At 42.1% G+C, this 26,983-nt stretch overlaps 1 protein-coding gene across 2 annotated transcripts in view; it reads left to right on the forward strand.

The window, feature by feature from the left end:
• Positions 1-26,983, forward strand: part of LOC122799515 (TRIO and F-actin binding protein) — a 3,126,988-nt gene that overhangs the window by 2,989,405 nt on the left and 110,600 nt on the right. For both annotated transcript variants that reach the window (XM_044068636.1, XM_044068645.1), the window contains 2 exons: positions 6,567-6,726; positions 9,769-9,885. In XM_044068636.1, the coding sequence (XP_043924571.1) occupies positions 6,567-6,726; positions 9,769-9,885 (277 nt within the window). The remainder of the gene's footprint in view (positions 1-6,566; positions 6,727-9,768; positions 9,886-26,983) is intronic.

Genomic DNA, 26,983 nt, shown 5'->3' on the forward strand with positions numbered 1-26,983 from the left:
TATGTGCTGCTTCTTTAAGACTATGGAGTTTTAGTATACAATTTTTCTGATTTTAATAAGTCTTTGTTTTTAATAGGTTCAGAATAACTGCTCATAATATATAATTTGCAGAAATTTTGATTTGCTTTAGTTCTGATGAAGTTCTTGACTTGAAAGAAAATGCTTAAGTTTTGAATAAAACATGTTGTCCGATGTCATGGTGTATATTGATGGTGTCATAGAACGCAGTGGTGTTTCTTTTATTAGTTGTGTTTTATCTCTGCCCTTGCTACATTGTGTTTTTATTGATATCTCACATCTTCTCATAGGAAGTACTTCTTTGTTGCAGTCCCAGACACTAGGAAGAACATATGATCTCTTCCTGTGGAAAATATCTATTTTTAACTCTTTCTTTTAGGCAGTAGAAAAAGGTCTGCATGACAGCAAGGGCCATCCTGGTGGTATTCTAATATATTATACTCCCCGTAGCCAGGTTGCAAGTTAGTAAGATCCAGTGGACCTCAGGAACTTAAAACAGCAGCACTTCTACCCACTAAAGAAGGTAATACCTGACATTCAAAAGGTGCTCAGATGGTGAATATCTCCAGTCAACCTTAGTATGTTTTTTTTTAAATCTCTCAGGATCCCAAACTCTGGCTACAGATGTTTCAGACTTTTGTGTGAGAAGTTAATTGAGAAGTGTTAAAGACCCATGGGAGATCAAGTTACCATGTTTGGACCAAACACAGATACTAGCCCTAGTACAAGCACTCCAAATATTCAAGTCAACATAGACTCCTGGAGCTCACAGATAAAACTACACTAATGTGGTTCATCAGCAAGGGGGAGTTCACTGTTACCAGCTTTGCAAACTAGCCATGATCGCCTAGAATCTGTCCATCCTCCAGAATCTACTGCTTCATTCACAACTCTTTGGCAGACCAGCTAAGCAGGTCGTCTATCAACCTCCATGAATGGAAACAGGATCACAAACCCTTTCATAGTCTGACTGTACAGTGGGTAACCTTGGCTATAGATGCATATACTTCTCTTATGAATCACCAATTCATTGAATTATGCTACAAGTGCCAATGTAACTCCTTGGCAGTTAAATCTTTTTTTTTTCATTTCATTGAAACGGTGCCGCTGCATGTCTTCCTTCATTGCCCTTCTTCCCTGTGGACTTCTCAAGACAAGAGAAAACAGAACAAAATTCATCCTAAGAGACGTCTTCTGCCCCAGACCATCTTGGTTCTACAAAGTAATACAGTTTAACAAGGAGGAACTGCTTATTCTTCTTACCCTCTTGGTATTTGGCTAGATTAGCATTTTAACTTTCTCTGAAATTATAGTCCAGAATGTACTGAGTCAATTAAAATCATCATACAGATTATCAAACCTATTGGCTGCAGAAAAGCAATTACCATGAATGCACTCTTCTCTTAATTAGAATACATTCTACAAATTATAACACTCACCTCTGGCCAAAATATTTCATATAGCAGAACATAAATCGTAGAGATGCATTACACTGCCCTCCCCAAACATCATTGCCCAACTATATCCAAAAACAAGACAGGTATTGCTTCCAGCAACAGCCCTTTTTCTGCTAAATACACCAACCTTAAACTTTTGAATTATGGGTATGGTTCCCATTAGCAAATAAAGTAAAAAGCAACTGCTTCTCTTATAATTTATGAAATAATGATGAAATCTTGCTAGTCATAACCTCATTCCATCATGAAATATGGGGGAAATATTTCTATAAGATATTGCATATCTGCTGGAACAGTTTTATAAGAATCATTACTTTTTACTCAGATTTTAGAACTAGGCTAAAAACAACAGTTATTGGAAATGTATGTGTTTCAATGAAACCAGATGAAATATTCTGCTTTTCTGTTGTATATTATTACATAATCCAATGTTGACAAAAATAATCCTAGCAATGATGAACTGAGGTACTAGATACATTGTAGGAATCCTGCTGCCAGAAAGTCTTCCCCTGTAAAGTGGAAAAAATTCTGTCCTGTGCAGCTCTTGGAATTTGTCCTAAATCAGGAATGGTTTTACTTAACAGCATACTTCTCAACCAGCAGATGCTGAAAATAGGTACAAATGCCCTTGAAAAGTAGATATGTTTGGCCAAAAAATCAGGGCATCTAATCAGCATAAAATTTGAAAACCAAATAACACACAACTCTTCACACATCCAGTAGGAATGTGGGGTGCTACCCAGAAACACATTTGAAAAAACAGAGTGGCTAGAAGACTTATAAACACATCATCAGAGAGAGCCAGGGTACAACCTGTGGGCTTTGAACTATACTGCAAAGTCTACCACACAAGGCCATTTCCTTTTGTCTGTGAAAAAGGGAGATGTAAGATGCCTGTCCTCTTCCTTTAAATTACTAGTGACAGTAGTATGTTAGTTATGTAGTGTGATTTTTTCCGTGCACTAGACCACTTCACTTCAAAAATCATGTGTATTGGTGGGGGGGGGGGGTGAGATAATTGTGTCAATGTGTATATCACACCTGGAAACAGAGACATACCTCCAAAAATAGGTACACCATTTGCAAGGGTAGCATTCCTCCATAATGGGGACAGTTGAGAGGTCTGCTTGGCAGTCCTGTTTCACAACAATCTGACATATATACCTTTAGTTCACATTGCAGTCATTTCATCTTGCCTGCCCCTGGAACCCCCATCAGCATCTGTTCTTACATTCAGGCAGTTATATCAAGGGTCTTTTTATTGAAATCCCCAAAGAAACCAGTTTTCCCTCCTTGAGACTTTCTGTAATAAAATAATTGACACTGGCCTATCCCCAAGCAATGTATCTCAGGTGCAATAAAACTCCTGTCCTGGAAGACATTGTAGCTGGTACCAGTAATTTCATCAAGAAGAACATCAGAACTGCAGTCCCCAATGAGCTCCTCCTTTATGTCCATGGTGGTCTCAGAAATGTTTTTCAACCAAGCCATTATGCTGCCAGTCTTTTTACCCCAAACCTGAAAACAATGTAAAAGGGCTTTCACATCTGATTATTGTGAGAGTTGCAACTAAGGTATTGCATTAACAGAACAAAAGACCTTAGGCAAAAAATTACCCTGTGTCATCTGTGCCAGGAAGACAGGGTAGACAAATCTCCAGACAAATGCTTAAGTGGCTAGCTACTTGTACTTTTTTTTTTTTTTTTTTGAACATCTAATACAGAACTTTGTATGAGCAGGTTAAGGCTCCCTCCACTAAGTCAGCAGCTCCCACCTCTGCCTGCCTCACAAATGTCTCATCTCAAAGCATTTGTAAAGCAGCCATCCGGAGTTCCACCTGCACTGTAAATTAGACACATATTCATGGAACAAGGACAGGATTTGCCACTGTAGTCTTGCAGGGTGTATATATATATATATATATATATATATATATATATATATATATATATATATATATCAAAGTCAAAGTAAACTTTATTGTCATTCAAAAATCACACAAGTGCAAAACCTGAATGAAATTCCGTGTCTCCAGACTCAATGTGCAGACAACATATAGATTGTTTGTAAGCAGGATGAGTGCAGTCTTTAATTATTCCTCTGGCCCTGCTGAGACATCTGGATAAGTACAAGTTGTGGATAGGTGGTAAGGTGGCCTTAATGATCCTCTCAGCTGTCTTCACCACTCTCTGGAGGGATTTGCGCTCAGAGGTAGAGCAGCTTCCATACTATACTACAGGGTTGTTCTTCAGGATGCTTTCTATCGTACCTCTGTAGAAGGTAGTGAGAACTGTCAATGGGAGTTTCACTCTCCTCAGCCTTCTTAAAAAGTGCAGTCTCTGGTGCGCTTTCTTGACTATGGCATTTGTTTTTGTCTTCCAAGTCAAGTCCTGATCGATGTGCACTCCCAGAAATTTTGTGCTTCTCACTCTTTCATCTGCTTCCCCATTGATGGTGAGGGGAGAATGTTCCTTGCGATTTTTCCTGTAGTCCACAATTCTCTTTTGTCTTGTTCATATTTAGTGCTAAGTTGTTATTTCCACACCAGGTAATCAGTTGTTCCACCTCATCTCTATACGCTGTTTCATCATCATTAGTGATCAGCCCTACCATCGTTGTGTCATCAGTAAACTTGATGATATGATTTGTATTGTACTTGGGTGTACAATCATGTGTTAACAAGGTGAACAGCAAGGGACTTAGTACACATCCTTGTGGAACTCCAGTGTTACGAGTGATGCTATCTGAGGAGTTATTTTGTATGCACATTTTCTGAGGTCTGTCTGTGAGGAAGTCAAGAATCCAGTTACAAAGTGGAGTGCTGACACCCAGTTGGAGTAGCTTGATTACCAGATGAAGAGAGATGACTGTGTTAAAAGCAAAGCTGAAGTCAATGAATAGTACCCTCGCATAGGTGTTTTTATTCTCAAGGTGTTCCAGCAATAGATGGAGTGCTAGAGAGATGGCATCTGCCATAGAGCGGTTTGCTCGATAAGCAAACTGCAGATGGTCAAGATCAGCAGGCAGCCCAGATGTTATGGCATCCTTGACCAGCCTTTCAAAGCACTTCCATCACTGTGGAGGTGAGGCCTACCAGGTGGTAGTCATTTAGGTAAGATGCTGGAGACTTCTTTGGTAATGGAATGATTGCTATATCCTTGAAGCATTTCGAAACTATTTGCTGACTCAGAGAGTTATTGAAGATAACCGTGAGGACATTTGTCAGTTGCACTGTGCAGTCCCTGCGCACATGCCCTAGGATGTTGTACGGCCCAGCCACGTTTCTCGGGTTAACTCTGCATACTGCCCTCTGGACATCAGCTGGGTTGAGGGTGAGCATCTTCTCGTCATGGCGGATGGGCATTTTCTTTGCTGTTTTTCTGTTCCCTTCTTCAAATCTGCTGAAGCAGGCATTCAGCTTATTTAGGAATTCCTTGTTGCCCTCACATTGTGAAGACAGGGGTCTGTAGTCAGTTGTGGACTGGATAGCCTGCCATAGGTGCCTGGGGTCTTTTTGGTCAGAGAAGTACCTCTGTATCTTTCTGCCATATGTGGATTTTTCTTCCCTCACTCCCTTGTTCAGATTTTCTCTGACTGTTCTGAGGGCTTCCCTGTCTCCAGACCTGAAGGCTGCATTCCTTGCTTTCAGTAGTTCGTACACCTCTCTCGTCAACCATGGTTTCTGGTTGGCTCATGTGATGATGGTTTTGGTAACTGTCAAATCATCCATACATTTTGAGATGTAGCCCATCACTGCCTCGGTGTACTCCACTAGGTTGCAGTGGTTCTCAGTAGCCGCCTCCTTGAATATGCTCCAGTCTGTGCTCTCAAAACAGTCCTGGAGTGCTGAAACTGTACCCTCTGGCCATAATCTTACTTGTTTAACTGTTGGTCTCCCTCTAGTTAGCAATGGTTTATATGCTGGTAGTAACAATATGGAGAGGTGGCCAGAATTTCCCAGGAATGGATGAGGCCACTGCCTTAAATGCCAGCTTAACATTGCTGTATACCTTGTCCAGTGTGTTCTCACCCCTTGTTGCAACGTCCACATATTGGAAATAGTGAGGCAGAACCATTTTCAAGCTGGCCTGATTAAAGTCACCTGTCACTATACGAACACAGTCTGGATTCCTGTTTTGTAGTTCAGTTATAACCTGGTATAATGTGGTCATTGCCTCATTTGGATTAGCACTGGGAGGACTGTAGACAGCTGTGATGCAGATGCTGTTAAATTCCCTGGGTAAATAAAAGGGTCTGCATTTCAGTGACAAAAAGTCTAGATTGTCTGAGCAGTGCGAGGATACTGTCTCATAACTGGTACACCAGCGTCTGGACTTGATACTGTGAGAATGTATTCTGTCTGCTTTAAAAAGTGATAGCCCCTCCACATGGACTGCATTGTCATTAATGTTAGAGCTTAGCCAAGTTTCAGTAAAAGTAAGCACACAGCATTTCCTCACCTTGTTCTGAGTAGATAATTCCAGCCTTAAATAGTCCATGTTGCTTTCCAGTGATCGAACATTTGCCAGCAGAATGGATGGGAGTGCAGGCCTGTAGGGATTTGCTTTTAGACTTGCAGTGATTCCAGCCCTAGATCCTCATTTGCGTATTGTCTCGCACCTCTTGTGTTTCCTTCTCTTACAATGATCCAGTAATGTTGATTCTGTACATACCAGGCCATACATATGTTCCTCCACCTTGTGGCCAGGACACACAGTGTATCAGTGCACAAGCAGTTTGGAAGATCATCACCAGTTCCCCCCATATAAACACCTTTGTTGACTGGGACAGCATGATAAAACAGAACAACATAGGGGATGATAAAGGATGAAAGCTGGAGGAATCGGGGAAAGATGAACACTTTGAGAGAGAAAGAGATTGTTGCTGGTATTTTAAATATGATCAGTGATTTAGATGGCAGGATAACTTATTAGGGAGTGCATGATAGAAGGGAGGTAAGTGATATGTCTGGGAATGATTAGAAAAGTACTGGTGATTTCATTGTAATCTTTGCTGTGTAAAATGCAATAAAGCTGCCAGTGGGTTTACTTGTAATGATTGGATGATGGATTTTTACCCTTCTCCTTTTAGATCTGAGATGGAAGCTCTGCAGAGAGAGCTACAAGTTCTTTCTGAGCAGTATTCTCAGAGGTGCCTTGAAGTCAGCAGTCTGGCCCGGGATGCAGATCAAAGGGAGAGATTGTTATCACAGTGCCAAGAAGAGGGGAAACGGTTATTGAAGGAGAACCAGGTAATTCCCAGCCTCACTCTTAAACATCTCAGGTATTATGTATATTGCTGGTGAATATATAGCTTGACATTTTGTGCTACGTATAGTAAAGAACAACATTTACTACATTGCCAGTCAAATCCTTAAATCCATAGCATGTCCTTTATGTTACATTTTCACATTCAAAACACTGTTTAGTACTGCAACATAAGTGTTAGAAAGAACATCAGGGAATACATGAAGCCAAAGGCCTGTGCATGGACTTTATTTTTCAGATGAAGGTTTGAGTCTGATAGACTTTAGCTGCTGCTCTGTGACTGTAATAGAAACTTAAAAAATATCAAAACTCCGGAGTCTCTCCCTCAAAACAGGAAATTACATATTTAAGGATTATACAAGTAAGCGAGGAAAACGTTGTCAGCAAGTCAGTTTGAGTACATCGTACTGCAAGACTATTGCAGTTATTTCTGTTGGGTACCTCTGCTGATCATGCAGTGACTCAGCAGGATGCCACAAAAAAGGTCCAGTCTGTGATTTTTTTTTTAACTTTGTAAAAATTTTCAGAGTAATGCCTGCACTAATTCTTCCCTTTTTGTCACTTAAATGGGCAAAGATCATAACACCAAAGTTTGATGACACCAGTGATGCAGGATTCCTGTATTCAGAGCTGTTGGCTGTGGACCGTGAGATTTTTCTTCACTTAAGTAGTTAGAAATGCATATAATTTTCTCCAACCTCCAGAAGACAGCATGCTTTAGGTGTGAGTACTTCCATTAGAATACCATCCAGGTGACTCCATAAGACCTGGCTGCCAGTCAGTCATGACTCATGAACTAATATAGAAATCAACAAATCAAAGTGATATTTTAGAGATTGAGGCAGCCAGACATCCATACACAGATTTGGTTCTAAATTTCAAAGGCAAACTCATCATGTCTGAGACTTGCCGAGATTGCTCCCCTGCAGAAGTGGTGCACAAACTCGTCACTCATATTTGTGGGGAACTTCACCACGACAACACCCAAGTAATGTAAACACCTTCTGAAATTGCACATCTTTTAGGGAAAGTAGCACACCTGACAAAAACTTTCTCAATAAGTCTGGTCTCATCTATCAGGGCTGCTCTCTCTATATTGATATGTTGATAGGCTGTCCAGGTAACTGAGCTACAAGCTCACTTCCAGTGAAAACATGTGGAGAAGTTTCACTTTTGCACGTAGTGTATCTGCTTTTATGTAAAATTCCAAATGTGTTTTGTTTTGTCACGTAATCAGACTATATGACAAAAAACAAGCCCAACTGATATCAGAAATATTGACAACACATAGTGAACAGTAGTACAGCTAAGCAACAATATAACTGTTGACTTGTACAAGGTTAATTCCTGCATAAAAGACTGAGGCAAAACATGTCATTTTGTCACTTTTGCCAGTTTTGATTTTTTCTGCACCATTTCACCCTTCACCTGCCATCTGTCAGCACTGTCCTCGAGTCTCTTCCTTCCATCATTCAGACAGTGCTGCATTCACCACTGGGGAGAAGAGTCATCTAGAGGAGATGTCATCCAGGCAGACATAAGATGGATCTTGTAATAATGCCCCTAACACCCCCCACACACTGTAATTGATATGCGTGCTCAGCTACATGAAAGCTGCAGTGCCTTTCCCAGTGCATATGCATGCTTTAACACTTGCAAACTGTTAGTAACCATGCAGAAGCCATTTGACGGCACCCACCCTTAGTGACTTCTCTAGTCCCTGGGTTGCTAGTTGACAACTCATCTGGTTCACTATTACTGCTTTATCCCTCTGTACCACTGATCCAACTATCAGTTTTGAAGAATGTTACCAAGGTACATACAATGTATTTCACTGTCTTAAGGTAATTTATTTTAATGTTTAAGTCTAATCTTGCTAATCAGGTAGAATAGCTGATTTGGGGACTCTACAATGACCATCTGAAACAAAAATGGGCACATTTACACCATGTCATAAGTTCATATACCAAATAACCAGTGAAACTTGAATACATCAAGTATTCACATATAGCTAATGTCATTTTTGTCTGTTTACTCAGCTAATGCTGCAACATACATTAAACAAGAACTATAAATCTTTTAAGAAACTAATAGCTGAGTAGTAATATTGCAGCTATCCAGCATCAGAGAGATACTGGTGAAAAAAGAAGAGAAATTCATCTGAGTTCAGTTATGTAAGCCATAATGCAGTTAAGAATAGTGTGGAGTATATATAGTCAGCATGTGTCAAAGTAGCATTTATAGAAAGTAACAGTATGCCAGCGGAGTATTGCAAAGCTTTTTAAACTGAAGATGGAGTTGAATTTCAGTTTACAAGGGCTACTTTTGAAAAGGCTGCTTAAGTTGTCACCAAGGAAAATAAAGTTCATTTAGGGAGGAGGATCTTGAAAATGCAGAACTAAGGGAAGGTTATAAAGCAGCAGGTAGAAGTTTATTTGTAAGGTGGGCAATAATTGTTGTTTAACAGTTTGAAAGTCAGTAATGACAGCAGTAAAGTAGCTCTGTATGTAACTAATGTATATGTTGCCTGCAGAAGAAGACGGTAGTTTTGTTTAATAGGAGACAAACTGATAATTCTTCTCCTTTGTGTTGTTTTTGCAAAACTGGTATTTTGAGAAAAGGAAAGAGCAGTTAAAATAAGATTGTACTCCATCATAAAATAAGAATACATTCCATGATAGGGATGTGGATTTTTTTTTTTCACAGTTGACATACATCTGTCAGGCTTTAATAATCATTGCCACATTATAGCAGCACTTTAACTGTTTTGGAAGTTTTTTAGCAGTTTTCTTAGTTTGTGGCTGAAAGTTCAGCTAGGGATCAAAATAAACTGTTCATTATTTATAGGATTTAAGTTTTGTTAAAAAAATAGTACCGCAGTTGTGGCATAAAAAAATATTTTATATTTGAAAAAAAAATGTATTCTAAAGGAATGCGACATGTTCACTAGAAAAAAAAAATCAAAATTCCTTTTATGTACCATTAAAGGATTCATGGTCATACATCATTATTCTTGATTTCTTCAGGAACTAAGTCGCCGCCTGTCCCAGGAAATTAACCGGTTACAAACACTGGTTACAGAACATGGATTGAACAGCAGTATCTCCAATGGCAGTTCCGAGAAGAACACTAGTGAGCTTGAGGTGAGACATGGTCACGTTCATGCAGCAACAGAAAGTGTATTTTAGAATGCACTTATTATTTGGCATTGGGTGTGTAGTAGTGTGGAGTTACGTGGGCATATTTTCAAACCCTCCAATGTTGGTACACTTCAAAACACATTAGACTTCAGCTTGTTCTCTGCAGCAGTTTTTTTTTTTTACACTTTGTCTGTCCACTTTTGTGTTGTTTAGTCTGTGTAATAATTAGTTGGTCTGGCTACATGTAGCATTCAGCCATATACTAGCTATGTTACCTCTTGCATGGATTCTGCATAGGTAAAGATCATCTGAACAGGCGCACCTGTTTACCAAGGTCCACAATGAGGTCAGTGTCAGCTAGTTAAATTACTGAGCCCTAAAGCAGTTGTGTTAGCCTCAAATGTAAATTCTGTACTCTTCACTTTTACAGAGAGCATTTTGCCTTCTCAACAGTACAGTTAGTGCGTGATCCATTTCCTGTTTAGCCTAGTCAAAATGGAAATTTGATCCCCACGGCAGTTTCATTTTCCTACAGAACATATTTTTGTTAGGGAAGGGGCAGGTGACATCTGAACATCTCATAACTTTAGTTACCTAGTGTTTTGTAAGTAGTTGTATGCATGTATTTGGTGCTTGCAGACTTTAAATATGTTATCTTTCTCGCATTTGACAGCAACAGACAGACTAACATCCTGTTTGCCTACACTGTGAGGCATTTACTCTGTATCTCCAGAAGATGGTGTAAGTTCATACATTTATTGTGTTCAACTTTGCCGTTCACATCCTCCTTTTACAGTTCAGTTCTGAAAGAATACTTCTGTTCCAGTACATCACTGAGAGACAATTGTAATAGCATTGATGAAGTATGGACTTCCTGTCATCAGTCAGTCATGTGACAAGCAGTGATTCTGATCCAAGTCTTTTCTTGTGCTGTATTAATGTCTGTTTCATGAAGATGCTCTACCAGAAGCTTTTAATATCAGCTCATGTAATTGCATTGCTGCCTAGTGTAGTCTTCCTCTGCTTTGATTATAAATTGTAGTGACACTTGTAAACAAATAAGAGCAGAAATATTAATAACTGTACATAAAATAAAAACTATTATAGGAGGAAGGACACTAGTGTTCTGTTATGCACTAAGGAAAATGAAGTTAGGGAAAGCAGCAGGCTCAGATGAGGTCACAGCAGATATGGTAAAGATGCTGGGTGAGATAGGAGAGAAATGGCTCCTGAGGGTACTAATAGCAGTGTGGAGAAAATTGCATATCTCAGATGACTGGAGAATAAGCATACTCGTGCCAGTGTACAAGAACAAAGGGGACATCCACAACTGTGGGCAGTACAGAGGCATCAAACTCCTATCACATTGCATGAAAGTTCTGGAGAGAGTGATTGATAAACGGATACGCAAAGCAGTTGAATGTAAGATGGGAGATGAGCAGTTTGGATTCAGATCAGGATGCAGCACAATTGACCCAATATTTGCATTGAGTCAGATACTTGAGAAGAAGCTAGAGGTAAGGAGAGAGTCCAACTGGGCATTCCTAGACTTGGAGAAAGCATATGACAAGGTTCCAAGAAAGCTGATCTGGGCAGTACTGCGGTGGTTTGAAGTCCCCGAAACATTGAATTAGAGCAGGCTATGTACAAGGACACAATGACTCAAGTATGAACAGTGTTCGGGCTCACAGAGGGGTTCCCAGTGGAAGTGGGTGTACATCACGGTTCAGCTTTGAGCCCACTACTGTATATACTGGTGATGGACTACATTAGCAAACAGGTCAGAGGGGACAGATCAACAAAGTTGCTGTATGCAGACAATGTGGCATTACAGGCAGACTCTGAGCAAGAACTTCAACCAAGGATAGGGGAATGGAATGCAAATCTGAAGGCACGTGGGATGAAACTAAGCACAGATAAGATGGTGGTCATGGCAGCAAATTGGGGAAATCAGAAGAAGCTGAGAATAGAGATAGAAGGGAAGGTAGTGGAACAGGTAAACAGCTTCAGGTATCTGGGAGGGGTAGTTGAGGAGAAGGGAAGTCTGAATGAAGAGGTCAAAGCTAGAATCAGAGGGGCTGCACCCAAGTGGCACAGAGAATCAGGTGTAGTCTATGACAGAAGAATGCTAAAGAAGCTGAAAAGTAATGTGTACAATATAGTGTTGTGACTAGTACTACTGCATTGTACAGAAACATGGGTAGTAAAGGCAGAACAGTTGAAGAAGCTAGAGATGATGGAAATGAAGTGACTGAGAAGGATGGTAGGATGCATACTGTGGGACAGGAGAAGAAATGAGGACATAAGAACAGAAGCCAAAGTAGCTCCAATTGCAGATAAGTTCAAAGAGAACAGATTACGGTGGTTCGGACACATGCAAAGAAGCAGAAGACAATCTGGTGAGGAAGATTTGGGACTAACAGGAAGAAGGTAAGAGGAAGTGAGGATGTCCAACAAAGAGGTGGATGGAGTGTGTGAAAGAAGATCTGCGACAGGCATGAGTGCTGGAGAAGGCAGGAGTGTGGCACTGAATCGTGAGAGTTAGCGATAGTTGACATGATACCCCGACCCCATATAGGAAAAATAGGAAAAAGGGGGATGATGATGATGATGACTTGCCCAAGCTTACCTCCTCCCTAACCTACTATATTGGTCTCAAATCCTAACTAACCTACAATTGAATCTCCTCATAAAACTGCAGACCACCTATAATAAAGTCACATCATTGTCTTGCCCTTACTTCTCTAAACTGGCTAGAATTCCCTCACCATCTTCAACTTTCCCAACTTACCCTCATTCACTCCATCGTACACAAACTCTCCTCCTGCCCTTCCATCTGCACTCTAGTCTCCCTTTACACCTCCCTTGAACTCTAAGAAGCTCTGATCAATTTTACCTGGAAATTTATAAACCTAAGAGCTCTTTTGGACAAAAACTGTATAGTTATTTACCATCTCTTTCATGGAACAAACTTCCCATGTCTCTACAAAAAAAAAACAGTTGCTTGACTTTAAGCAAGCTCTAAAAGACTACCTTAATACTACCTAGACCTGACATTGTAAATGTCCTACATGAACTCTCTACAGTCTTTCCATAATCCTTCTCTCACTCTCTTCCTTGTCATCATATCTGATCCTCCTTATCCCAACACTCTCAGTATTCCTTTCCAGTTCACTTCTTACTTACCCTCCTCATTAACTTCCTGTTCTTTTCCCCTCACTATTTATCTAAGGTTCCTATTTTCCTATTTCCCCTACCTTACCTCCCATTAAAACTTGTAATTCATGTTTAATGCCCAATTCTATAATCTCCTTCTTCTCCTAACTTTCTACCAACTGGACTTCTTCTTTGTACACTATTAAACATTTACTGCTCAAATCTTTTCCTTGAACCTCTGGTTTATTCCAAAATCAGTGTAAAGAGATGTGTGTAATTCTTGTTATAGCTCCATATATTATTAATGTCTTCTACTTTTGTTTCTCTCTAGCCATTCTGTTCTGTGACAAAATTGTGATTATTTCTGCTTAGAGTATTTATGTATTGCTACTATTGAACCTATTTAGCTATACCTTTGTACCTGTCTTGCCGTTCTGCTCTATGATAAAATTGTGTGTGATGTCCTTCAAGAATGCAACTGCAGTCATAACATGTGGGTTGTCCTGCCTCAGGCAGCCCTCGGTCGGCCGGATTCCAGAGTCTGGGTCAGACGTCGGCTGATGTCGCATTTCTCTCCGACGTCAGAGCGGCTGGAGTATATAAGCATCAGCCAACGCCATTTTCTTCAGTCTTTCTTGCCACGCGGTGCCCGAAGCAGAAGCAGTTCGCAAGTGCCGGTCGGTCAGCTCCTGTATTCTACGTTACCAAAGTCATCAAAAAAGCTAAGTACCCCGTTGGGGACCTTTTCTTGCCTCAGCCGATGTCAGAAATTACTGAAAAAGTTAACAATTGTCTTTTTTGTGGTAAACAAATACCTCATAAGGATTTCCACTCTTACTGCCTCCCTTGCCTGGGCCCAGACCACGACGTCTCGGCCTGTGTAGCCTGTGCTCGCTTCAACAAGCGCATTCTCAGGCGCCGGGCGGAGTTCGCTGAAGATTTTTTCGGCGATAAATTTGCTTACACCATGCCGTTGGATCTTCCGACATCGCAAACTCCCAAAAAGCGAAAAGACCGGGATCGACATCCTCGGCCCGCATCTACCACCGGCTCCACGCCAAAACCTAGCGCGAGTGCTCCGGTTCCCTCTGAGACGGTCTCTCCACTGCTCCGAACCGAAGACACTGCATTACCGACGACTCCGATTCCTGACATTACTCCGACGCCAGTTATAGACTTTCCTCCGGATATCGAAACCGAGGAAATGCCCGAGACCATTTCTGTAGACAAGGTCACTCCTGCACGTGGAGCTGCCAGGCATCCTATGGCCATGTCTATTAAGGCCTACACTAGGGCTAAGGCAGCCAGCAAAACTAAGCATATTACTTCCAAATCCTTACCTCAGCCGACTCCGGAGACACAAATTATGTCCATGGCTGCTGATTTAATTTCCATTATTAGAGGTTCACAGGCCCATCCTGAGAGAGCATCCCAGCCTCCTCCTGATAAAAGGCCCCGGGTTGAACCCTCTGACCCTTCTCCTTCAGATGAAGACTCTGAGGGCTCTGTCCACTCTGATAGCCAGGAAGAGCTCTTCCAGACCTATGAGGACTCGGATGCAGAAGATTCCATACCTTGGCCTCCCTCCTGAGGATATTTCTTTTGGGGAAGTTCTGCACACCATGAGGGAACATTTCAAGTGGCAGGGTCAGGAATATTCTGATTCTAGGAAACGCCTTAGGACTTTCCTTAAGAAGCCTCAGCACAGGCCCTTAGCTATTTCTCCTGTACTTGATGTTCTGGATGATTTGTATTCTGATTCTAGTGCTACCCCTGATTCTCTTCCTCCTGCTCCAGCCAAGCCAGACAGGTATTACAGGGTCCCAGAAACTCATTCCCAATTATTCAGGGCACATACTGCTGATTTGGAAACTATTTCACAGGGGCCTAAAGGAGTTTCAGCCTCCACCTCAAAAAATCCTTTGCCCTCCAACAGGGAAGCAAGGTCATTAGAGAGATGGGGTAAAAAGGTTTACACATCCACTACCTTATCTATGAGAGCTTTAAATTGCCTTTTTCATATGTTCCAATATCAGGATTATCTCTTAGAAGATTTACAAAAAACATTAGCTTCTCCTGATCCTTTAGACAGGAAGACTTTGCAGGAAGCTGTACATAACACTCAGCAAGTAAGCAATCACTTCCTGCAGTGTGGATATGATGCACTGGAAGCTTCATGTAGGGCAGCTATGACAGGGGCAGTGATGCATAGACATGCTTGGTTAAAAGATCAACCTCTACCAGATCATGTAAAAGCAAAACTTTTGGATGCACCTTTGGAAAAGAACAAGCTTTTTGGTGCAAATGCTAAGGATGTGTTAAAGACCATCGAAGAAAAAGCAAAATCAGTTCAAACTGTGAAGGATTTCCTCCAGGTTCAACCCCCCAGATTCAGTAGGAATTGGCCTTCAAAAAACTGGTCCTTTCCTAATCCAGAAAAGTTTCAAAGGGGTAAGAACAGACGTGGCCGAGGAAGAGGCCAATACAGAGGCCCTTACAGGGGACGACAATGGCAGCCAGGAAACCAAAAAAGTGACGCAGGGGTTTCACCTGTCCAACAACCACAAACTCAATGACTTTCCTCTACTAACGCCTACCAGGAAACAACTAGAAGCTCCCTTGGGCAGGAAATTATCTCTGTTTGCAGAAAACTGGCACAGACTGACAAAGGACAAATAGATTTTGGACATTATAGACCGAGGGTACAGGTTTCATTTTCATACCTTACCAAGAAAACAAGGCATGCCAAATCTACCACAACATCAAAGGGCAGAGGCTATCAAGCAACTCGCTCTGCTGACTCGAATGAAAGCAATAGAAAGAGTTCCACAACAAGAACAAGAACAGGGGTTTTACTCAAGACTGTTCCTTGTTCCAAGAAAAGAATCTCAATGGAGACCAATACTGGACTTGTCCACATTAAACACCTTTCTCATAGTACCAAAATTCAAAATGCTGACTCTACAGCAACTCTTTCCCATGCTGGGCAAGGAGTCATGGCTGATTACTGTGGACCTCAAGGAGGCATACCTGCATGTCCCTATCAGACACAGCTGCAGAAGATACCTCAGATTTCTTGCAGGGCCAGAGCATTATCAATTCTCAGCATTGCCATTTGGCTTATCTACTGTGCCCAGAGTGTTTACAAAATGCCTGGCTTCAGTAATTGCTCATTGCAGGCTCCAGGGTATACAAATTTACCCGTACCTGGATGACTGCCTCATACAAGCGGACGACAAATTGATGTTGACAAAAAACATGGATTATGTCATACGATTACTTCAAGCTCTGGGATACACAGTCAACTTCCAAAAGTCAAGACTGCATCCATCCCAGCAAATAATCTTCTTAGGAGCCAAACTAGACACAGCCTCTCAGATGGCTTACCTGACAGAAGACAAGCAAGAGAAGTTAACTCAATACTTCAAAGGTTTAGCAAAACTCACCCAGATGACTGCAAGGAAATTCCTACAGGCCATGGGTTTCATGGCATCCTGCATTCTACTGGTTCCATTAGCAAAACTACACATGAGAAAGCTTCAATGGTACCTAAAAAGCATTTGGTCTCAACACAGCAACAACTTGGAGACAATCATACCACTCATTCCATGCCTACAAAAGGAATTCCTATGGTGGGCCTCGGTGAGCCAGGAAAACACAGGTATGTCATTCAAAAAACCACAGATAACACAGACCATGACTACAGACGCCTCAGACCTTGGATGGGGGGCGCACATGGAAGGCAGGTGTATACAAGGACAATGGTCTCCAAAGGAAACACATCTGCATATAAACCAAAAGGAAATGCTGGCAGTAATGCATGCTATCGAGGCTTTTCAAAACCAACTCCAGCAAGGCCACTTAATGATATGGCCGGACAACACCATTGTGATGTGGTGCATAAACAAGCAGGGGGGCACCCACTCTTACCCCCTTTGCAGACTGACAATGCAGCTTTGGGAGAAATCACTGAATCTAAACATCCAGTTACAATCCCAGTTTGTTCCAGGAAAAGACAATGTGTTGGCGGACAGCCTAAGCAGGAATTTCACAGATCCACACGAGTGGAGGTTACATCCGAAGGCTTTCAGACAACTCACTTTGACATGGGGCAAGCCAGAAGTGGACCTATTTGCCTCTCACCGCAATCATCTTCTACCAAAATTTTGCATAAGGACATACCATCCAAAGGCTTGGAAAATAGATGCCCTTTCATTCAACTGGAACTCCCTAGCAATCTATGCATTCCCACCTCTGCCACTGATGACCTCAGTATTACTAAAGATCAAAGCAGAGAAGCCCAAGGGAATCATAATAGCTCCGGATTGGCCAAGACAACACTGGTACCCACTACTACGGAGCATATGTCACACCAGGAGGTGGGCCCTCCCTCAGTGGCCTCTACTTTTGACTCAACACAATTTCGAAACACTGCATCCAAACCTTCAGACACTGCAGCTAACAGCCTGGGAGATCCCATAAATAACTTCAGCTTATCTCTCTCCAAGGAAGTTCAGCGGATACTAACAGAGGCTCGAAGACCATCCACCCGGAAGGTCTACTTAGCAAAGTGGAAAAGATTCAGCAATTGGAATACCAGCAAAGGACATGATGCATCATTACTGAACATCCCACTTATCTTGGAATATTTGGCAGATATGTTACAGAGCGGCATCTCATATTCTTCAATAAAGATACATGCATCTGCTATTTCAGCTAGATACAACACTGATCCTCCTGTTTTCTCTCACCCCTTACTAAGACAATTCCTCAGCGGAATCAAGAACATTAAGCCACCAAGAAAGGCCCCAGTGCCAGCCTGGGACCTCAATTTTGTCTTAGAAAAACTGACTCTACCTCCTTTTGAGCCAGCAGCTTCAGTTGACTTGCAATTTCTCTCATGGAAAACAGCTTTCCTGTTGGCAATTACCTCAGCTAGAAGGGTTTCGGAGCTACAGGCCCTAATGGCAATACCACCCTTTATTATTTTCCACAGAGACAGGGTTTCATTAAGGACCAACCCTACCTTTATGCCAAAGGTGGTATCTAGGGTTTCTCTAAATCAAGCCATTCATCTGCCTGCTTTCTTCCCCAATCCTGAGAATAAGGGGGAAAGACTTTTGCATACCTTGGACATTCATAGACAACTTCGATACTACCTGGACAGAACCAAGGCCAGTAGGAAGTCTGAACAGCTTTTTGTAGCTTACGCTCCTGCAGTCCAAGGAAAAGCAATTTCAAAACAGACTATTTCTAAATGGATTGCACATTGCATTAGATTCTGTTATTCCTTTCATGGAAAGACTGTTCCAGCCTATGTCAGACCACATTCCACCAGAGCTACAGCCACCTCTACAGCATTTTTAAGAGGGGTGCCTACAAAGGACATTCTAGAAGCTGCTACATGGAGCTCCGTGCATACATTCTCCAAACATAACAATCTCCCTTTATATTCCAGATCCAGAGCAGGCTTTGCTTCAGCAGTCCTACAGGGTTTGATTGCCACACCATCTCTTTCCTAGAGCATATCTCCTCCCCCAGCTAAGCTATGGTATTCTACCCACATGTTATGACTGCAGTTGCATTCCTGAAGGACATAGTACAGTTTTGTACCTACCATAAATGTAGATGTCCGATAGACATGCAACTGCAGTCGGGTTTTCCCTTCCTCCATACCCCTCTATGCCTAGGGTCCACTCCTATCCCCCCTTACTCTTAGCTGGGGATATCTGTTATGGTGTATTTGTTTTATTGCTCATGTATTTGTTTGGAATCCTGTTTTTGTCTTCCAATTTGATTACAGCCTTCCTTGGAGGGCACCTGGCATCTGGGGCAAGAAACACTGAAGAAAATGGCATCGGCTGATGCTTATATACTCCATCCGCTCTGATGTCGGAGAGAAATGCGACATCAGCCGACGTCGGACCCAGACTTTGGAATCCGGCCGACCGAGGGCTGCCTGAGGCAGGACAACCCACATGTTATGACTGCAGTTGCATGTCTATCGGACATCTACATTTATGGTAGGTACAAAACTGTACTTTTATTCTCTGCTTAGAGTATTTATGTATGCTACTATTATTCCTACTAGTTACTGTAATGAAATAACTTGTATTGTGGAGCTTTTCTGCCTGGGCCTCCACTGAAAAAGGGCTTTTGCTCTGTCGGATTATCCCGATTAACAAATGTCAAATGAATAAATAATCAGAGGTGAATGAATTCATACTGATTTAGGGTAATTTGGCCAGGAAACTGGAGATATCCTCCTACTCTTGGCAAAACATGCCTTGGATCTGTTATATCCCGTTGATTTACAGCCAACTCAGGTAGATGGGACTTCAGTTTAATACCTCATGTGAAGTACATCTCAGGATTCCAGAACCCCCTTGTGCTGCATTGTAGTGTCAGCATTATGACATGAATCCAAACATCTGCTGTGGGGAAGCAAACCACGACTTTCAGGTTTTCCCAGCATCAAAGCCAAGTGTTTTACATTTTTTTACATATCTTATGAATACCCAGTCACTGGGGATGCACAAGCCAGTGCATTTATTTGTGCCAGCCCCAAGCCTGGATAAATGGGGTGGGTTGTATCAGGAAGGGCATGCGGCATAAACCTTCACCAAATCATTCATGCGGACAGCAGTAAATATTTACATATACCGGATCAGTCATGGCCCGGGTTAACTATGACTGCCACCAGTACTGTTAGCCAACAGGGTGCTGGCTGAAATTGGGCTACTGTTGGCCGAAGGAGGAGAAGAGGGGGAAGGCATGGCCGAAGGCTAGAAGAGAGGAGAAAGGCTAGGACTGTGGTAGTGAGGGTCGGAACTTTGAATGTTGGCAATATGACTGGTATAGGGAGAGGGCTAGCTGATATGATGGACAGAAGGAAGGTTGGTTTATTGTATGTGTAAGAGACCAGATGGAAGGGGAGTAAGGCTAGGTGTATCGGAGGTGGGTTCCAATAGTTTTATCATGGTGTGGATGGGAGGAGAAATGGCGTAGGAGTTATCCTGAAGGAACAGTATGCTAAGAGTGTTTTGGAGGTGAAAAGAGTGTCGGATAGAGTGATGTTTATGAAGCTGGAAATTGATGGTGTAATGATGAATGTTGTTAGTGCATATGCTCCACAAGTTGGGTGTGCGATGGATGAGAAAGAAAAATTTTGGAGTGAGTTTGATGAAGTGGTGATAACTGTACCCAAGGGTGAGCGAGTGGTGATTGGAGCAGATTTCAATGGGCATGTTGATGAAGGGAACAGAAGGTATGAGGGAGTGATGGGTAGATATGGTGTTAAGCAAAGGAATGCAGAAGGTCAGATGGTAGTGGATTTTGCGAAAAGGATGGACATGGCTGTGGTGAATATGTATTTTAACAAGAGGGAGGAGCATAGGGTGACATACAAGAGTGGAGGAAGATGCACACAGGTGGATTATATCTTATGTAGGAGGGCCAGTTTGAAGGAGTTTGGAGACTATAAAGTGGTGACCGGAGAAAGTGTAGTTAGGCAGCATAGGATAGTGGTTTGTAGGATGACGGTGATCAAGAAGAAGAGGAGGAGGAGTGTAAGGGCAGCACCAAGGATCAAATGGTGGAAATTGAAAAGGGGTAATTGTGAGGTGGAGTTCAGGGAAGAGTTAAGACAGGCACTGGGTGGCAGTGAAGCGTTACCAAATAGCTGGGTAACTACAGCAGAGCTAGTAAGGGAGACTGCTAGAAAGGTGCTTGGTATCACATCTGGACAGAGGAAGGACAGCAAGGAGACATGGTGGTGGAATGAGGAAGTACAGGGGAGTATACAGAGAAAGAGGATGGCAAAGAAGAAGTGGGATTGTCAGAGAGATGAAGAAAGTAGACAGGAGTATAAGGAGATGAGGTGCATGGCAAAGAGAGAGGTGGCGAATGCTAAGGATAAGGCATATGAAAAGTTGTATGAAAGGTTGGACACTAAGGAGGGAGAAAAGGACCTGTACCGATTGGCTAGACAGAGGGACTGAGCTAGGAAAGATGTGCAGCAGGTAAAGGTGATAAAGGATAATGAGGGAAACATACTCACAAGCGAGGAGAGTGAGCAGATGGAAAGAGTACTTTGAAGGGTTGATGAATGAAGAGAATGAGAGGAAGAGAAGGTTGGTTGATGTAGGGATAGTGAATCATGAAGTGCAATGGATTAGCAAGGAGGAAGTAAGGACAGCTATGAAGAGGATGAAGAATGGAAAGGCTGTTGGCCCAGATGACATACCTGTGGAAGCATGGAGGTGTTTAGGTGAAATGGCAGTGGAGTTTCTAACCAGATTGTTTAATGAAATCTTGGAAAGTGAGAGGATACCTGAGGAATGGAGAAAAAGTGTTTTGGTACCAATTTTTAAGAATAAGGGTGATGTGCAGAGCTGTAGTAACTACAGATGGATTAAATTGATCGGTCACAGCATGAAGTTATGGGAAAGAGTAGTGGAAGCTAGGTTAAGAAGGGACGTGATGATTAATGATCAACAGTATGGTTTCATGCCAGGAAAGAGCACTGCAGATGCGATGTTTGCTCTGAGATTGTTGATGGAGAAGTACAGAGAAGGTCAGAAGGAGTTGCATTGTGTTTTTGTAGACTTAGAGAAAGCATATGACAGGGTTCCTAGAGAGAAGTTGTGGTATTGTATGAGGAAGTCGGGAGTGTCAGAGAAGTATGTAAGAGTGGTACAGGATATGTACGAGGGTAGTGTGACAGCGGTGAGGTCTGCGGTGGGAATGACGTGTGCATTTAAGGTGGAGGTGGGATTACATCAAGGATCAGCTCTGAGCCCTTTCTTATTTGCAATGGTGATGGACAAGTTGACAGACAAGATCAGACAGGAGTCCCCGTGGACTATGATGTTTGCAGATGACATTGTGATCTGTAGTGAGAGTAGAGAACAGGTGGAGGAGACCCTGGAGAGGTGGATATATGCTCTAGAGAGAAGAGGAATGAAGGTCAGCAGGACTAAGACAGAATATATGTTTGTGAATGAGAGGAAGGATAGAGGAATGGTGAGGATTCAGGGAGTAGAGGTGGCGAAGGTCGATGAGTTTAAATACTTGGGATCAATAGTTCAGAGTAATGGTGAGTGTGGAAGAGAGGTGAAGAAGAGAGTACAGGCAGGATGGAGTGGGTGGAGAAGAGTGTCAGAAGTGATTTGTGACAGACGAGTACCAGTGAGAGTAAAAGGGAAGGTCTACAAGAGGGTAGTGAGACCAGCTATGTTATGTGGGTTGGGGACAGTGGCATTGACAAAAGGCAGGAGTTAGAGCTGGGTGTGGCAGAGTTAAATATGTTAGGATTTGCACTGGGTGTGACGAGGGTGGACAAGGAATAAGTATATTAGAGGATCAGCCCAGGTTGGAAGGTTTGGAGACAAAGCCAGAGAGGTAGGATTACATTGGTTTGGACATGTGCTGAGGAAGGATGCTGAGTATATTGGGGAAAAAGATACTAAGGATGAAGCTACCAGGTAACAGGAAAAGAGGAAGGCCTAAGATAAGGTTTATGGATGTGGTGAGAGAGGATATGCAGGTGGTTGGTGTGACAGTGCAAGTTGCAGAGGACAGAAAGAAATGGAAACAGATGATCTGCTGTGGCGACTCCTAATGGGAACAGCCAAAAGAAGATGATGATGATGCATATTTTTTTAGTTGATGAGAATCAGATTTTAAGATAAAAATGAAAAATACATTTTTACTCTCAAAACACTTTATATCTAATTCTTTAAATAAGGCATTGCTTTTACTAGCAAATAAAAAAAGACACTGTTTCAACTATTTATTATCCTAGAGCTTTCCATTCAGATGAGTGAGAATTAGGACATAGAAGTAAGACTTCATGCTATCCATTAGAATGTAGTCTCCCTTCTCCCCAGTCACATAGTTGTGAGATGGGTCTTAGCTCTTAGTTTAGGGGTAATTCCTGTTCATTTACGTGGAAAACATCTAGCTAGCTGAGACTAATTAATTTACTCTAGGTGTAATCAGTGGTGTAGATCACACATTAGAAGACTATGAGTTGTGTTTTTGAGCAGTGTGCAGTGACAACTCTAGTAATTAATAATCTCAGCAGTCAGACTTTTTCATATCCAGTGTAAGAGGTAAAATACAGATGTATGTACTACAGAAGGAAGATGGGCAGGTACTGTGTCGTGATTGTTGAGGGTGATGATACTACAGGTAGAGAAAGGGTCAAGTCCTTCTTATGATTCAGCAAGAGCCCCACTGTGATTGCTCCTCTAGTATTGAAGAGCAGAGCTGTGTTCACAGTGTTGGGGGTGAAGATGTGCAGTTCTTTTGGACTGGCGAGTATGCCTAAGAAGATGTCAAAGAAGATGACAGTCGTGTTCTGTGAAAATATTAGAGCGGATGCTTATACAGGAGTTCATAATGCATGTTGGGGAGTACTAGCCTCATTACACAGACTTGAGCACTATGTCAAACATGGACAGGTTCCACTAACTTCTGGTATGCCCATAGTAATTTGTTTTGTGCTCTTGTATATGTATGCATGCATGCAGATGTCCCTGTGTTTCTCTATGAATGGAAGATGGAGCTTGTATCCATGTAAGGAATACCACACTTGGAAAAAAATCCTAATAGGGTTGCAGTACTTTAGAACACTGTGACACTAAGAATGTTAACTGCGTGAACTTATACCACTTTGTCTGCGTGGCAATAGGAACTTATGCTGATACAGGAAATTCTATGTGGGGAGGAGCTGCCTTACATAGTCTGAGATCACTGTCCTTCACAATCATTGCTGTTACTGGATGAATATTTGTAATTGTATGCAATTGTTTGTTATTGGAAAAAGGTGAGGCTTGTGTTGAGATATAGGAAATTCCACAAAAAATTAGTATACAATAACTTGCTCTTAGATTGCCATTCAACTTAAGTGATTTATTTATGAATGGAAAAGGGAAATACAAACAAACAAAACTAAATCTTAAGAATACTTTACTTCAGAACACTGTGACAGTCAAACATTGCCACCTAGAGTGAATTTACTCCAATTTTTTGAGGGAAAAGAGGAATTGTATTAATTTAGGAAATTCTAAACAAGGAGAAAAATACCCTCTGTACATTGTCTGTGAACTGTGTGCCACGCGGTCATTGTTGTTACTGACTGAATCTTTGTCATTATTTATGCCTGGAAAAGGGGGCTGGGAGCTTAGATGGAGATGCAGTGATTTCCTTAGAGAAATAATATTACTAGTAATAACAGTACACTGTAGTAGCTGTATGTTGATGTTAGTAAGGCTGCTATTCAGCCTGCATCGATATATTTGTGAGTGGGAAGGTATATTTGTATTGCCTTGGGCAACATTATGAAGGGAAAAATTACTGCTATTAAACATTATTTGAGAACTCTATGTCAGATAGCTCATACTTAGTGTGTTTGCAACACTTTTTATGAGTTGGAAAAGGAGGCTTATGATGATGTACAGAATCCCTCATAAGGGGAAAATAATTGTCATCCAGGTCAAAAAAGCCTAGGATTAAAATTATCTAGTAATCAGGGAAGTCTCAGACTTTTAAGAAATTTCAGAAAGCTTAACTGCACTATAGAGCAGTTTTATGAGGGAAATTGAGTCCTGGAATAGCCCCCACTCCACACACACACACACACACACACACACACACACACACACACACACACACACACATGTGCCAGCATAAAGACTGGACCAGTAGTTACTCCAAAGCCTCAAACTGTGGGATACATATCTGAAAAAGGGACAGAAGATTTGAAGACACCACATTTCACTACCAAATTCCTTGCATAAGATTCCCTTGTCAAAGGCCAAGAAGCTAGCTTTACTAAGGCAAGTCTGACAACCAGGCCAAGTGCTCTGAGTTCACTGATAACCCTAGCCTTAACACTGAACTATCAGGCTCTCCATCACAGTAGAATGTTTCCAATATTTGTTTTTGCCAAGAATGACCTGTAATCCGTTTTTAAATTAAACGATAAAAATGTACACATGCTGAGCATTGAAAGTACATCCTACCATTTTAGAAACCACAACATCCTTCCTTATATCACTGTTGCAGTGTTCCTATATTTGTGGGTTATACTGTCAAGGGTAACCTGACATCCGACCAGGGTACCAAAGCCAAACAATCTTCTTGAAGCTCCATAATCTGCATATGACCTCAGCCTGTGGGTGTAGGGGAACATAAATGGATATATGAGCATGGGATCCTCAGACTATCTTGCCACTAGTGTGAACACGGAAGCTTCAATAATGTCTGTCAGAATACCACATAGTTGTGCTACTGCCACTGCCAGGGTTTGGTCAGATAAGTGCCCCATTGGGGAGTCTTCTTTTTCTTCTTTTTATCATAAATATTGGTTCTTGACAGCTAAGACAGGGTCTTGACACTGTGAAGCCAGATTCCTTATAAAGGCCTCCTCTGCTAATGTTTGTTTTGCTTAGGGGCTGAACTATATGATGTAGCTGTAAAATTTGCCAGTCATTTGTTCGTAAGAGCCTTCATACCAGGTTAGCATCACTTAATACCTATTTGGAGACCTGAAGTCTCAAGAGCCTTGCACTTACCAAAATGGTGGAATTCTTTTTGGCCCCCAACATTCCACTTGCACCCAAAAAGAAGTTCAAAACCTGAAATTGGATACTTCAGCTGCCCAGTCTGACTTGGACATACCCTTTGAGGTTAATAAGAGTCCCCAATGTATCTGAGCTCTGCTGAGATGTCTGCCACTGATGCCCCAATGGAGGCCATTAAGTGCCTGTCCTCTCAATAAAGGAGAGAAGGGAAATCCAGAGTGATTATTTTGGCAAGACTGGAGGGCATACTTCAGATTCTATTTAGAGAATCGGTACCTAGCTCCCTTCAGGTTTGAAAGGGATGTTCATCATGTTACACTGCTGCAGTCATTACACTTGGGTTATCCTGCCATCAGGTGGTTCCCCAGTCGGCCTGAGTTCCAAAGTCCTGATCTGGCGTCGGTTACTGACACCTCCTCCCTGACGTCAGTGCGACAGGGGTATATAAGATGCAGCTGACGCCATTTTCAGCAGTCTTTCTTGCTGCGCGGTGCCCAAAGCAGAAGCAGTTCGCAAGTGCCGGTCGGCTGACTCCTGAGATTTTCATTCCGAATCTAGAACCGAAGTCTTCTACAAAGCTAAGTACCCTGTTGGGGAAACTTTTTCTTGCCTCAGACCGATGTCAGTAAAAGTTAATAACTGTATTTCTTGTGGGAAGCAAATACCTCATAAGGATTTCCACTCCTATTGTATTCCATGCCTAGGCCCAGACCACAACGTCACTGGTTGTCAGTTTTGTGCTAGGTTTAACAAACGCACTATTAAACGTCGGTTTGATTTTGCCTGACATTATTTTGGCAGAAAATTCAATTACACCATGCCGTCGGAACTTTTGACGACTGGAATCCATAAAAAGCGCAAAGACAAAGACAGGCATCCGAGGCCCAAAACTGACGATGAGGCCTCTTCTAGGCCAGTTGCCAGTTCTCCGGTTTTCAGCGAGGCACCTACGCAGCCCCTGACGGCCGCCTCCACAGAACTACAGGCTGCCTCCGACTCCCACATGGAGCTGGCTGGGCCTTCGGACACTCTAGGTTTTCAGCCTACCGAAACTAACCCTTCTGAAGGAACCGAAGTAGCTGAGCAATCCACAGTTTCAGAGGGTGTCTTCAGACCTACCCAGTTAACCATTAAACCCTTTGCTAAGTCTAAGGCCCCCTTAAAAACAAATAAAACAGATACAGCATTCTCCAGGACAGGCTTCCATGCCTAAGAAACAAATGCTCAAAATGGCCGAAGACCTAATCACCCTGATCAGAGGGTCCCATCCCCCTCCTGATAAAAGCCCAAGACAGGATGCAGACTATGAATCTTCTGACCAGGTGTCCATTTCTTCAGATTCAACCTCAGACGTA

The sequence above is a fragment of the Protopterus annectens genome, chromosome 1.part0 (genome assembly GCF_019279795.1).
Source record: "Protopterus annectens isolate FY-2018-M chromosome 1.part0, PAN1.0, whole genome shotgun sequence".
Classification (NCBI taxonomy): domain Eukaryota; kingdom Metazoa; phylum Chordata; order Ceratodontiformes; family Protopteridae; genus Protopterus; species Protopterus annectens.